General features: G+C 43.5%; 1 protein-coding gene across 1 annotated transcript; it reads left to right on the top strand.

Annotated features, from left to right (window-relative positions):
• Nucleotides 1-5,931: 5,931 nt before the first annotated feature.
• On the top strand, nt 5,932-12,211 carry LOC116238163 (bone morphogenetic protein 7-like). Its single transcript, XM_090144617.1, has 5 exons — nt 5,932-6,220; nt 6,298-6,437; nt 7,158-7,274; nt 8,430-8,631; nt 10,147-12,211. The coding sequence occupies exons 1-5, from the start codon at nt 5,932-5,934 to the stop codon at nt 10,590-10,592; spliced, it is 1,194 nt and encodes a 397-aa protein (XP_090000743.1). The 3' UTR covers nt 10,593-12,211.
• Nucleotides 12,212-14,956: the final 2,745 nt, after the last annotated feature.

The following is a 14,956-nucleotide window of genomic DNA, read 5'->3' as shown; positions in this document are numbered from 1 at the left end:
ATGTGTCACTGAATTCCTCCATGCAGAAAAAATTGCACCCACTGACACTCACTGATGCTTGCTGAGTGTGTATGGACACCACACAGTGGATGTGAGCACAGTGAGGCAGTGCATGGGACATTTCAGTAGTGAAAGACAAATTGTGTTCAGACAGCTGTGCACAGCTGTCACACTGTGAAATGAAGTGTGTGTTGATCAGCTCATCTGTGCAAATCAGAGGATTACAACCAGAGAACTGTGTATGGAGCTGAATATCAGCTTCAATATGTTGGAAATGATGGTGGCAACGCACACTGGAATATTGTAAAGTTTGCTCCAGGTGGCTCCCACAAATGCTCATACAGGAACACCATATGCAAGTATTTCAGAATCTATTGAAAAGCGTGTGAATTCCTCGTCTAAGAAGATGTTCAAGACAAAGGCCTGAAAAGGTAAAGTGAAGTGCACTGTCTTTTGGGATAGGAAACGGGTGATCCTTCTGGATTTCCTGGAACCTGGACAATCAACTCTGACCACTACATTGCAATGCTGACTAAGCTAAAGGCTCAAACGTCCCAATTCTAGCTAGAGAAGAAGGCAACGTTTCTCGCAACACAATAACACCAGGTTCCCACACCAGTTTGAAGTCTGTGGAACACATTGCCCATCTTGTCCAGGCTGTCCCACCACACTAACTGTATAGTACAGATCTGGCCCCTTACGACCTCCATCTGTTCAGGCCATTGAAAGATGGATTACATAGGCAACATTTTCCTAGTAACAGTGTTGTCATAGCAGCTGCCAAACAATGGGTCACCTCCCCTGATGCAGATTTTTATGAGCATGGCATGCAAGCTTTTGTTCAGCACTGGTGAAAACGTATAGTTAATGGTGGGTAACTATATTGAAAGACAGGGTTTTGTAGCTGAGAATCACTATCAAATAATGGTATTGTACTCATTGTGTCTGTTGTAGTTTCCATGGAAATAAACAGTAGATGTTACTTGTGGAGTGAACTACTTATATCAGTGGTTCAATGAGAAGAATGATCTAGCATGATGCAGTTCCTTTTGTGCTGGTTATGGCTGTGCCTTCTTAGATAATACATTAAGTCAGAGAAAAGATGAGATGTTAAGAGACCCTGTAGGAACTTTATCAATACTTGGCCAATCTGTTAATTAAACCATCAGGAAAAATTGGGAAAGAATAAAGTTAGGCAGTGTAGACACTGAGACAATTTAAAATGTGGTATAATCTGTTTGTTTGGTTTTGTAGGAGCAGGGAGATCTGAATTCTGCTATAAACTGCTCAGAGACTTTGGATGAGATATTTTATTGCCTTCTTTTTCTGCCATCTGACTGGTTCAGTCTTTAGGGGAAAAGGCAAGAAATCTTTCACTTTTTTTTTGGAAATGCTTCAGGAAATGCTTGCAAAGGACAAAGAATCCTAGTTGGAAAAACAAAGGTAATATGGCATCTTCTTGTCTAGATCATGAATTCAGCAACTGTAGTTTGTACAAAACTCACACAAAATGCTGACAGTCCAGTTTTTGAAGGACTTGAATGGGGCACATGCCTTGGAGTCAGGATGTGCTGTCTAGTCTGCACTTGGGAGTTTTCCCTCCCCTGGGAGAGATATTTATATATTAGATAAATGGTAAAACCTCTCTGCTACTTAAGGCCATTTATAATTTCCCTGTTCCAACATTCAAGCTAAATGCTGAATGTACGCTTACTAACTCAGTGGCTCTCTCCATCTACCCACCCCTCATGGGATTGCTATTCTAGGCTCTGGGGTGATGTCAACATTCCTACTTCACATGGTATTGCTGATGTGGTACAGTCCTGTTCTTTTAGCTAAGATTGGGAAGGTAAAGCTTGCCTTAATAATTCTTAGATTTCATTGGTGACTCTGTTTTTGCTGCCTCTAACGTTAGAAGCAGAAAGAAATCTGACCCTTCTCATGCAAAGTTCATCCTCTTTCCTAAAATGGTTCTAAGGCAGCTGCTATGAAGCAAGTGAAACACTTCTGGGTTTTTTTTGCTCCCTGCCAGCAAAAGCCATCGTGAAGACTGCTGTGCATCGCCCTGTGCTCAGAAAATCTAGAACAACTCCTTTATCCAGAAAGAAGAAATTACTGAGTAATCAAGGTAGAAAATACAGAACCTGAACAGAAAGTGCACAGAGAAGAGTTAGGTCACTCCTCTGAGAAAGAAGCAAATTCCAGCCTGCTCTGTTCTCTAGTTTCAAGGAGTTTGTGCTAAAATGAAACAAACGCTGACAGATTAAAGGAAAAGGGAGGTATAATCAGAGCTGAGCTCTTCATTTCTGAACAGCAGGGCTGACCATGCATTTAAAACCAAATTTGTTAGGGCTTTAAAATATGCAACAAAGGCTCACGAGTAGATTTTGTTCTGCCAATTAATGACACAATGGGATAACCATGCTGTTTCAGTGTTGCTGTTCCATATTAATTGCTATGTGATCAAAGATGAGATGGTGATAGGCCACAAAATAAATCCCACTGTTCTTACCCATAATCTATTCCTGAAAGCCTGGCAGTTTTGAACTCTACAGACCCACCAAGCTGGGAGGGAGTGTTAATCTGCCAGAGGGGAGAAGGGCGCTGCAGAGGGACCTGGACAGACTGAATTGATGGGCCAAGGTTAACGGCATGAGTTTCAATAGAGCCAAGTGTCGGGTCCTGCATTTTGGTCACAACAACCCCAGGCAACCCTACAGGCTTGGGGAGGTGTGGCTGGAAAGCTGCCTGATGGAAAGGGACCTTGGTGTTCTGATGGACAGTCGGCTGAACATGAGCTAGCAATGTGCCCTGGTGACCAAGAAGGCCAATGGCATCCTGGCTTGTATCAGGAATGGTGTGGTGAGCAGGACTAGGGAAGTCATCCTGCCCCTTTACTCAGCATTGGTGAGGCCTCACCTCAAGTACTGTGTTCAGTTTTGGGCACCTCAGTACAGAAAGGACGTGGAGGTACTGGAGCAGGACCAGAGAAGGGCAACGAGGCTAATGAAGGGCTTGGAAAATCAGCCCTATGAGGAGAGGCTGAGGGAGCTGAGGCTGTTTAGTCTGGGGAAAAGGCGGCTGAGGGGAGACCTTATTACTCACTTCCAGTACCTGAAAGGTGCTTACAGTGAGAGCGGGGTAGGTTTCTTCTCACTGGTGACAGGTGACAAGACGAGGGGAAATGGCCTCAAGTTGCACCAAGGTAAGTTTAGGCTGGATGTTAGGAAACACTTCTTTACAGAAAGAGTGGTTAAACATTGGAATAGGCTCCCCAGGGAGGTGGTTGAGTCACTGTCCCTGGATGTGTTTAATAGCCGTTTGGATGTGGTGCTCGAAGATACAATTTAGCAGAGGGTTGTTAGAGTTAGGGTACTATGGTTAGGCTGCGGTTGGACTTGATGATCCTTGAGGTCCCTTCCAACCTCAGTAATTCTATGATTCTATGATTCCAAGCTGTTTATCCACCTATTTAAGAGAGGGAGAAGGAAAAGTAATGCCAGTGCTGAATTCTTTGGAGAATCCACCTATAATTCTATGTTGTTAGCTGTGTATCATAGTTCCCTATAGATTCTCTGCTTTTCCTAGACTCCCAAAGCCACACTGCTAGTAACATGTAAGAGGAGAGAACACACTATTTTTATGGTACAGAACAGGGATGTTGAAGCCTTGCACTAATTACGAACTAGAATGTAGTATCATCAGTGGAGCTATGACCAACTCCTGTATAAGGCTTACATAAGTGGTGAGTCATACATTCTTACGAAAGAATAAGGAGTGAGGCTTTCATTATGTTGTTTGCCTAATCAGAAATATGAAAATAAAAGAACACAGCACTCAGTGGGTTATGTTTGGCTAACAGTAGGCTAGAATTTCTGCAGTTGCACTACTGTGATTGAGGCATTTCATTGTTTGTGGTCCCAGCTTATATTAAACAGAGAGGATTTTTTCATAAATCTTTGCCTCTAGGGCAGAGTTAAGGTTGTTTGGGAACCCTAGCTATGCATTTCCAGGCATTAATGTCTGGAAGCAGCACCAGGGGAGCAGAAATGGAGGTATATGCCTAGGGAGGATACTAGGAGTAAATGAAGAGGCCCAAGGGCAGGGTAAGGTTTGTGAGGATGAGCATGTAAAGAAGCGGTAGAGTGGAAACTGAGCTTTTAGGATGACTGAAAAACAGTCCTGTGACAATTTCTCATGTCTTACAAGTCTTTTTCCATGCTCTCAGGCAGGGAGTTGCAATGAGTATTCATTCTACCACCAACCATGCTGCTAGCCACAAGCCGAGATATCTACAGCTCTTTGAAGACAACTACAGAATTTTGAGGATTGAAGTTGGCTGCAGCTTTAGGTGCACCCACAGTGCTCTTTAAACTGGTCTGATTAACCCATTGCTGTTTCCCCTTTTCCTACACCAGTTCCCTGCACCTCATGTGGTGGGCTGGATCAACAAAATAGCAATAACAACTGTTTGTTTTTGTTTTTTTCCTCCAAACATTTGGTTACAGCAACAGCTGAAAGCTGGAAGGAGTGATAGTAGGAGAGAGTCTGAAACTGAAGAGCCACACTGCTAAGAGACTTAGGGCCCTGGAACATGTCCAGAGAAAGGCAACAAAGCTGTGAAGGATCTGGAGCACAGGTCTTACAGGGTGTGGCTGAGGAAACTGGGATTCTTCAGTTCAAAGAAGAGGAAGCTTAGGGGAGACATTCTTGCTCTCCACAACTGCCTGAAAAGAGGTTGTGGTGAGGTGGGAGTCAGCCTCTACTCTCAGGTTGCAGCAATAGGATGAAAGGTAATTGTCTCAAGATGTGCCAAGGGAGGTGCAGGTTGGATACTGGGAAAAACTTCTCCAAAAGAGTGGTTGGGCACTGGAATGTGTTGCCCAGGGAGGTGGTGGAGTCACCATCCCTGGAGGTGTTCAAGAAACATGTAGACGTGGTATTGAGGGACAAGGTTTAATGGAGAGTATTGGTGGTATATTGGTGGTAGGTGGACAGTTGGAGTAGATCATCTTAGAGGTCTTTTCCAGCTTTAATGATTCTATGATCCTATATTTCAGCTGAGATCAGCAAAAGGTGAGTGTAGCAGAGCTGCTTGAATGATCCCTGTTCTATTTTTTTCCTTTAAAAGACTAATTTAGGAGTGGCTGAAAAGTGTAATTAACACTGCTACAGCCTCTGTCACCACCTCTTCCTCCTACAGCCCATAGGCCAGTATTCTTACCCTAGATAGTGTGCCTAAGCAGATGGGACATGTCAATCTACCCCATAACCTGCTTTCCTTCTTTGGCTGGAGAGGCAGTGTAAACCCTTGGCAATATAAAATTGCTCCTTTAAATCGACAGACTGCCTTGAAAAGGGCTAGTGGGTACGATGCCTCAAGATTTCATGGCTGGCTGGTTTATGCTGGGGGGTGGAGAAAAAATTATTGAAAGCTGAGTTTAGCTTGGGTATTATTATGCATGTTACCTTCCATGCCTAATTACGCTGAAGCTTAGCTGCTTTGAGAATCATAGAATATCCCGAGTTGGAAGAGACTCATAAGAATCACTGAGTGCAACTCCTCCCGCTGCACTGTGAGAGCAGAACTCGCGTCCCCAACCAGCGTAGTGCTCAGGCCAGCACACTCGTTTCTGCAGCTCTGCTGAACCCTCCGTCGTACCGAGGGCTGTGGGTGGAGAACTGCAAGATACAGAGGCTCACCCTTATTTTTAAGCGCGGGTGGCAGCCCGGGCCGAGCGGGGAGAGGGAGAGGCCGCGCTCCCCGCAGAGCTCAGATGTTCGCGAGCCCCATTGAGCATTGACGGGGCTTTAATGGCCCGGGTGAGGCGGGGTGACACAGCCCCGGGGCACGGCGGCCGTCGGAGCTGAGCACCGCGCAGAGCCGCGAGGCCGGGCGCCGAGCGAGGGCTGGGCGTCGGCGCTCCGGCCATGGCGAGTGGGCGGCTGTGGCCGTGGATGGGGCTGGCCTGGCTGCTGGGGCTGGCGCAACTCGGAGCCTTGCCCCTGACCGCCGGGCCGCGGGACGAGGTGCAGGCGGCGGCGCTGCAGCGGCTGCGGGAGGTGTTCGACATCGAGGAGCTGCCCCCCGACGTGCTGCCCCGCAAAAAGCCGCCGCAGTTCATGGTGGATCTCTTTAACAAGGTGGCCGACGCCAACGGCATCACCCGCGCGCCTGGGCTGCTGGAGGGAGACGTGGTGCGCAGCTTCGAGGACCGAGGTGAGCCGGGGGCGGCGGGGGGCAGCGCTGCGGCGGGGCGGCGTGGGCAGCGGCGGCTAAAGGCCGCTCTCCCGCAGCTCCCGTGGAGCGGGACCGCTTCTTTTTCGACGTCAGCGCCATGGAGAGGGGTGAGCAGGTGCTGAAGGCCGAGCTGAGGGTGTTCAAGCTGAGGAGGAGGCGCGTGGCCAGGAGAGCCGATCCGCAGCACTTCTGCAAGGTAAGTGGGAAATGAACCGTCAGTTACGTGCTTCCTTGTGATATCGCTAATAATCCGGAGGGAAAATGAGAGAGGAGTAGAGAGTGCAACCACTTAGTACGTAAACCTGCTTTACTTTTATTTCATTATCGTCCTCGGCGCAGTGGCACTTTGCCTCCAGCGAGCAGAGAAGGGATGCAGGGCTCTGGCTGGTGGGATGCTATCTCTGGAGGTACCCTTCCCTTCAAGCTCACACCGGACTTCTCTGCTTTTTGAGATGTTTTGAAATTCAGATGCAAATTTGCCTGTTTGATTCACTCTTGAAGTAATGATGGCAGTATGGGAATCATTCCCTGGCACTGACTGTATCTTGTAGCAAAGGCAGGGTTGAACGTTTTGCAAACTCGAGGGCAAAGATACAGTGTACTAGACTCTGGTAGTATCAAAGATTTGAAAGAGATGCTCAGGAATAGCGTAGTCCTCCCTTTGAACTCATGGGATCATAGAATTGTTTGAGTTGGAGTGGACCCTTAAAGGTCATCTAGTCAAGCTCCCTTGCAATGAACTTCTCTCACACATCTGCTGATAGTCATTTTGCTGTTGAATAAGCTGTAAACAGCTTTTAGCATCAGTTGGAGCAGTGTTCCATTTAAGATGTGGAAGAACTTGATCCTCCCCATTTTGCTGGAAGAGCAATGGCTCTTCCATTTCTCACTGTTCTGTTGTGTTGCTCTCCTTAAGGTGGAAGTGTATGAGCTGCTGGAGGGTGGAAGTAATCCACAGAAAAAAAATCTCATTGCATCAAGATTGTTGTCTCTGTACTCGGAAGGCTGGGAAGTATTCAACGTCACACAGACGGTAAGCAGGGAACTCTTGGCTTACATTTTTAGTTCTAAAATTTCTGTTATGGCAGTGCTCAGCTGATAACTTGCTCTTACTGCTAGGTTCCGTGATCGATTCAAACTGAAGGACAGAGCAGGGGGAGAACCCTGCTCATTACACTCAAAAGTACGCGTTCCTACTTCTCTGATAAGAACTAAATAACCCAAACCCAGACAGCAGGAGGGATGTCAGGCCAAATATGGCAGTGTGATTAAAGCACACTTGTCCTTAGATTGCCAAAAAAGAAATCATTGATTATGGGGTATGAGTAGGTTTTAATTCTTCTTTACTCTAGTCCATTTTTTTTTTGTAGATGAGATCTGCAGTGTACTTCAACGTTGTGTTTCTGGAATTTGTAATGGTTCGAATGTTTTTCATCTTAACTTTGTATGTAGAATTCTCTATTTGCTAGTTGGAAGATTTGTTTTGTAGATATCCTTCAATTATATCAGTATCAGAATGCCTTCCCTTAGCAAAAAATACAAATGAGGTTTCAAACACTTTCTGAGGCTTAAATCTGCTCTGGCAGTGTTTTTAGTTGCCTGAGCTTTATGATCAGATTGAACAATATGCTTGGATGATTGGTTGAGTTGCATCGTGTGCCATAATAGCCTTCCTTGAGAATGGCCTGACCTTATTTAGTAGACTGTAATTAGAACAATTAGAGAAAGTAAATTTGCCTGATTTCTTCAAATAAGCTAATTTCTTCAAATGCCACATTTGCGTTAGATTTAAATGAGTTTTAATGGTATGGAAAGTCTGGAGAGTTTTTATTATTCCGTTATTAAGATTACTAGGAAAAATAAGGTTCTGTCTAAAGTCAAGGATGATTTATTTTATTGCTAATGTTAACTCTTAGGCTCATTATTCACTAGTAAATTCTCCAAAAATTAATTATCTTTGTGTAAATGTAACTTTGGGGAACGTATATGATATTTTAAAATGTTGAATTATTGGTTTAAATATTTAACTCAATTCAGTCTTTACAGTTACCTCACTTCTGTGATTGTATATGTATTTATAGTCCTATATTGGTTGCCTGTTCAGTTTTCCTCATGTAAATTATTCTTAATCACAATGCAGTGGAAAGATTATTGAAACAATATTTTCTTGTTTCATTTTCATTACCAGGTTTCCAAGTGGGTCGGAAGCAGTAACTCCAACCATGGCTTTTTGATAACTGCAACACACTTACTCAGCAATAGGATTGAACACAACCTGGTTGCATTTGCAAAGGGACAGGGCAATTTGCAGGAGAGCAGAAATGCTCTCCTTGTCCTCTTCACCAACAGTAATAAACGGAGGTCTTCCAGCTTTGTACCCTCTTCTACAAGTAAGTTCACACAACAGTAACTCTATTTTAGAACATGAAAAATTCTGTTCCCTTCTGCTGCCTCCCATGTGCCTTATCCCAGTATTTATGTGCAGTGTTGAGCCTGGTGCAGTTCTGCTTCGTCACTGACCAGAGTTTTCTTGATAGCTCTTGGCTGTAGCTCACCCAGCATCTACAGCCACCTCTACTCAAGGAAGTTGTGTTTGCAGAAAATATTCATGAAGCCTAAGGGAAGCTTCATTTATTTTCATTGTAAGAGAGACAGGAGTTTTCTTTCTTTTTAAAAATTATCATTATTTACTTTGTCTTTGTGGTGATGTTTGCATGGAAATTGTAATTTTCACCTTAGGCTGAAAAAACTCAGTGACCTGGAAAACTGTGAAAGTGCTGGTAAAGCAAATGGAAGTAGTTATGAAGTGCAGTTTTCAAGAGTGGAAGAAGTTGTTAGATAAGCAGTTCTAACTTCTCTTTCCTTTGCTTGTTTTTTAAACACCTATTTAACTTCAGTGACTAATTAGCATTGTTACTAATGGCTTTTTCATCAAAGACAACGCCTTTATCCCTTAAATTACAAAACAATACTGCCTTACCTCTCCCACGGGTCCTCCAGTAAAATCAGCTAAGGCTGGATTTTAGAGCCTGAGATAAATGCAAAGAGTAAAAGCTGGAAGGAGGAGGAGAGATAATGGTTTGGGCTTGGAGGGCCTTTTTGGTAAATCATTGCATTTGTACGTTAGAATAATTAAGAACGAGGTGATAAAACTGATACAAATCAAAACCAAACAGTTTAAAAAAACAACCAGAAACCGGCCTGTTCATTTTTTTGTTATAAACAGAAAATTACTGTAGTGAAATCCTACATCCCAATTTAATCAATATCAACCTTTGTATGTGATGCTGTGCCAGAATTGGGGAACTAATTCCTATTTATCATGAGTTCTTAGAATGTACACTGAGAAAGTAAAGGGACTGTCAGTGAGCTTCATTCTCTAGCTGACTTCCTTAAACCTAGTCATAATATTTTCACATCCAAAACTTAATTTTTTATTTTTATTTTTTTCAAAATGACTACTTTTCAGGAAAGCACTCTATTTTCAAGCATATGGGTAGAGTTGCTGAGGAGAATACTGGAGAGAAGAAAAGGCTGTGGTCTCCACCCTTTGTTAGCACTTCACAGCAGGTCTGATGTAGGAGTAGCAATACAAAGGTCATTAAAACCAGTCTGACCATAGTTATCCTTGAAAAGGGCCCCTCGAGTTTGCAGAATGTAAAGCTTTTATGTTTCTGCTAAACTGTGTTTCCACATAGGGAAACACAGACCTGGCAGATTTTGAAAAGTAGCTGAAATGACAATTGAGTACATGCCCCTCCCAGTGCTTTCATAGTTCCTGTCATTTTAAAATGTTCTTTGAAGTTTTTGATGTACATTTTCGAAACAGATTTTATTGAAGCTTATTGTACTTAAGGAAAAATGACTTTGAGAAAGATTAACACGCAGCTTCCTTCCTGAACCAGAGCTGAACCCTGCCAAAAATGATGCTTTGTTACGTGTGCCTCGTGAAACTCTGATAATCAAAAACAGCAAAGAAAGCAAGAGCAGGAGACCTCGGGCTGCCGCAGCACCTTCTTCCAAAAGCCAGGTAGCAGCATGTCATCGAAGAGAACTCTATGTTGACTTCCATGCCATTGGTTGGTCAGGATGGATTATTTACCCAAGTGGATACAATGCATTTTACTGCAGAGGGTCCTGTCTTTTCCCCTTGGGGGAAAGTCAAAATGCAACAAACCATGCCACGGTTCAGTCCATAGTCCATACACTTAAACTGTCTCAGGATATCAGCACACCCTGCTGTGTTCCAGATGAACTGAAGTCCCTCAATCTCCTCTACTTTGATGACAAAGAGAATGTGGTTCTTAAAAATTACAGAGACATGGTGGCAACAAGGTGTGGTTGTCATTAACAGGACTTTTTTTTTTGTACACACTTGGCGTATGCTTGGATTCAGTTTCCTGTTTGCCATTGAAAATACCAAAGATAAATGGTATTTCAGATTATGGGTCAGGTGAACCAGAAACTCACCTGTGTTTGAAATCCTCTCACCATGGGTGTGTGGAAAGGAGTTTAAGGCAGGTGTTCGAAGAGCCGTGGGTTTGTAATGTTACCCCTATGGAAGGCTCTGTGCCTGTAAACCAGAGTGTAAACCATCAGGAACAGGAATTTTGTTATGTAAAAGATCCCAAACACATTAAGTGTGCACTCAAACGAAGGTCCTGTTTCATATGTTAAAGCTCTGAATATCCGAAGGAGTAACAGGCATGCTATCCTATAGGATATGGAAGGGACCCATTATGATCATCGAGTCCAAACTGTGGCTCCACACAAGACCAACCAAAAATCAGACCTTATATCTGAGAGCATTGTCTGGACATTTCGTGAACCCTCAGTGCCACAACCACTTTCTTGAGGATCCTGTTCCAGAGCCCGACCACCCTCTTGGTAAAGAACCTTGATATCCAGCCTGACCATCACCTGTCACAGCTTTATGCCTTCCAATGGGTCCTGTCACTGAGAGGGGAGCTCAGCACTGCCCCTCAGCACACCCTCATGAGGAAGCTGTAGGCTACAATAACGTCTCCTCTCATTATCCTCTCCTCTTGGCTGAACAAATTGAGGGATTTAAGCTGTTCTTCAAATGTCTTTCCCTCTAGACCCTTCATCATCTTTGTAATCCTTCTTTGGACACTCTTCAATAGTTCTGTGGTCTTTTTGTACAGTGATAGTTAAAACTGCAAGCAGTACTCAAGGTGAAGCTGCATCAGTGCAGTGTAGAGCAGGGCAATCACTCCCCTCAACCAGCTAGCAATGTCATGCCTGTTGTACCCTAGGATCCTGCCTTAATCCAGCATGGGGATGCTGGTCTAAGGTAATACTACCTCATTCAGCTTTGAATGCACATGATTCAATGGGGATGTAAATTCCTAAGCAGAAATTTGAGGCTAAGTGTTTGCCCAGAGCTGACCTCAGAGATCTCTTCTGAGTAATACATAAACTGCAGATGGTAATGCACTTCTTCCCCTGTTCTGTCTGCTGTGCCAAATACAGAGACCACCTTATAAGTCCCTCTGGGACTTACTAGGCAATCTGATGGACACAGGACAATACATATCTGGGCATCAGCAAACTTGGCTTCTGGCTCAGCGCTTGCACCTCTATGATGAAGGGTCAGCCGATTGTACAGTGACTGTACAATAAGCTTGGGTTGCAGCTCCCATAATTTAGACAGAAAGGAAAAAAAAAGTCCAAACTTTGGAGGTCTGTTAGAACATGCTGGGTGCTGCCCTGATCTTGTAGCTAAGGCTGGTTTGATGGAAGGTACTTGATGGTTCCCTTTCATTCTTTCTCAATCCAGAAGAGGGGACGTCCACTAGGAGGGAGACCCCTGAGGTCTTCGAGTCTTGCTACAACTTAATGTGGGCAGCCATACCATTGCAGTTCCTTGATCAACTTGCTGAGCTGTAACTTCAGCCTATTTAGGTTTCTTGTCTCTGTTATTCCTTGAAGGAGGCTGACTCATCACAAAACTTGACATCTCCCATCTGTAGAAACATCATGAAGACTTTTGAATTTTTATTCCAATGAGATTTATAAAAAAAAGAAAAAATTAAAAAAAGATTTATGTACATTTTTTTCTGTAAATACCAGTGTCTGTAATTAAGAAATGTATTTTATTTAAAACTCAAACACTTCAAGTATATTAACTTAATCTGTAATAAAAACATGACTTTTGAAATAAATGTATGTAAATGTAACATTTCTGTTTTCTTTCTGTGCTGTATTTGAGCTACCTTCCCAAAGTCGTGATTCAAATACTTTGCCAAAAGAGGGGATGTTCACAGTAGTTTCAATGGACAATGAATCAAAGCCTCTGACTTCGTGAATGAATATAATGGACAAGCAGAGTAGATGCTGAGGCTCTATTCCTCCAACTGGGGGAAACAGGTTGTGATGAGGTTCCTGTATTTCCATCCAGCAGACCACAGGGAGAACTGTGTGTGTATGAGCTGTTCAGTACAGGTACTCCAGCACATCTTCAAGTTTCAGAACTGCAGTATGTGCCCAATGTGACAGAACGAATGTGTTTATCCTTTCCACAGAACAACCCCTGATTGCTGTGCTAATCATACCTCCATGTGTTCAGAATTCCTATACAAACGTCCCAAATCCTCCCAGGTAAGATTTCTGAGTAAAAATAAAGGAAGCTTATAGTCAGCATGGTAAGATGGAGTGAAAGTGTGGTGGCAGGGTGGTGCTAACTGCTGCATTAGCCAGTCGCAGCCATTGGATTCAGAGTGAGTGGCAAAAGGAGCTTGGAAGGAGAAAAGGGTCATAACATCACTTTACTGGTTTATTGCCTGGCTTGCTTTATCTTTTTGCATTATCTTCCTTTCATCACACAAATATCTGGCATTTGAAGTCCATAGGAACTGCACCTTGTTTAGTGAGAGTCCAGAGAGGAGAGGTGACTTCAGCTGATGTTGTCTATGCTTGTTTTAGTAGGGATGCTGAGAACTGAAGCCAGCATTTTTCATTGTCAACTAACATTGGGAGAAGGACTGCCTTTGGAACAGACTGGTGGAGGCAGCTTCTGCATGCAGCGTACTCCAGTTTTCTGTCTGTAGCACGATGGATGGTTCTAGAACCATCAGCTGTGTATCATCTGCATCTTTCACTGCACAACTCAGAGAATTATCCTTTTATTTATTTTTTTAGCTACTTTATTGTTTTAGATGCCAGGAAAAAAAGAATATTTTTCCTTTGAAAATCAGATAAACTTAGTAAGTAATACTGAATATTAGTAAACACAGTGCTGCACCACAATTCGTGAAATATGCACAGTCAAGCTAGGAGCACTCAGTAGTTTTGCACACATTAAATTATTATTTTTTTCTGCGCCACTCAACATAGTCTCATTATGCCCCATTAAACCCTGATAATTAAAACAAAATATATTGGAATTGTTTATCCTGGACTTTGTAAGGAAATGAGGTTCATAATAATGCCAAGGGAAAAAATTTACACTGCACCAGAACTTGTAATTAGAATAACAATTAAGCATAAGTATGCTCCTGTTTTATTTATATATATATATATATATACTTATATATATATTTAATAAGGGCACATTTTCTTGCTATTTGTTAATTGAAATAAATAAGAATTCCAGAATAAGGAATGCTACAATTTGGAACTTTGGTTTTAGCTGAATACGGCGCACTTAGGTGGGATGCCAAAAAACAACAGCTATGGTTTTGAAGGGAATATAGGCAGTCTTCAGAATGGATAGTCTAGAAAAGAACTGGTGGCACAAGATGGAGTTGTTGTTTTGTATTACACTGCAACAACACTAAGAGAGACCAAGAATGGCAGCAAAACACCCTGTGATAAACACTGAGGATTCCACAGAAGATGGTCTGTATTTGGAACTAAAGAGGCTCAGGTAAGTGAGGTGCATGCAGTCATATCATGTTGGCTATTGTGTGGTGGGAGAGCACCAAGCCTGGCCCAGTTATCTCTGCAGCAGGATGTTAGTGGGCTCTGGGTATGCTGTAGGGAGAACAAAGACCCACAAGAGATCAGGTTCTGTGGTCTCCCATTTGTAGAACCATTTGTCTTATAAAGAGTTACTGAGGTGCTTTGTCATGAGATGTAGAGAAAGTATCTTCTTGGCACTGAAACATGGGAAGTGTGCTGGGAATGTTTGGTGACTGGTGAGGCAGAAGGGATTGGTGGGGAGGAACAGGTTGGGGATGATTTCCTTTGAGGGAGAAGAGGTTGTAGCAAGGTGGGGATCAGATAGAATGATAGGTAATGGCCTTAAGTTACACCAACTGAGGTTCAGGCTGGAGATTATTTCTTCTCAGAAAGACTGGTGATGTACTGGCCCAGGCTGCCCAGGGAGGTGGTGGTGGTGGTGGTGTCACTGTCCCTGGAGGTGCTCAAGAACCATATAGATGGGGCACTGAAGTGCATGGTTAGTGGCTATGTGTTGATGACTGGACTACATGATCTTAGTGGTCTTTTCCAACATAAAGATCTGTAACTCTATGATAACTGAAATGTTCCTGGCCCAAAGAAGCTGGAGCACAGCAGTGCTGTAAGCAGTTGGAAGGCCTCTGCTCTGCACCCTGTTAGGAATGCTCTGATTTGTCTCTACTTTGCCTGGGGTGTGCACAATGGGGCCATTCTCCTTGTAGGAAGAGTGGCATTTATGTGCTTTACTGAAAAGATCTGCGGAAGACAGCATATGGTTCATAGCCGGGGAGC

The sequence above is a fragment of the Phasianus colchicus genome, chromosome 8, assembly GCF_987193195.1.
Source record: "Phasianus colchicus chromosome 8, bPhaCol1.hap1.1, whole genome shotgun sequence".
In the NCBI taxonomy this organism is placed as follows: Eukaryota; Metazoa; Chordata; class Aves; order Galliformes; family Phasianidae; genus Phasianus; species Phasianus colchicus.
The sequence above is the reverse complement of the archived record's forward strand: the minus strand, read 5'-3'. Positions and strand labels throughout refer to the sequence as shown.

What these genes read in the sequence shown, in the direction of transcription:
- LOC116238163 (XM_090144617.1), top strand. Translation starts at nt 5,932, where the DNA reads ATGGCGAGTGGGCGGCTGTGGCCGTGGATGGGGCTGGCCTGGCTGCTG. An exon ending in GCGCAGCTTCGAGGACCGAG is followed by an intron (nt 6,221 to 6,297) that starts GTGAGCCGGGGG and finishes GCTCTCCCGCAG; the next exon opens with CTCCCGTGGAGCGGGACCGC. An exon ending in CTTTGTACCCTCTTCTACAA is followed by an intron (nt 8,632 to 10,146) that starts GTAAGTTCACAC and finishes TTCCTGAACCAG; the next exon opens with AGCTGAACCCTGCCAAAAAT.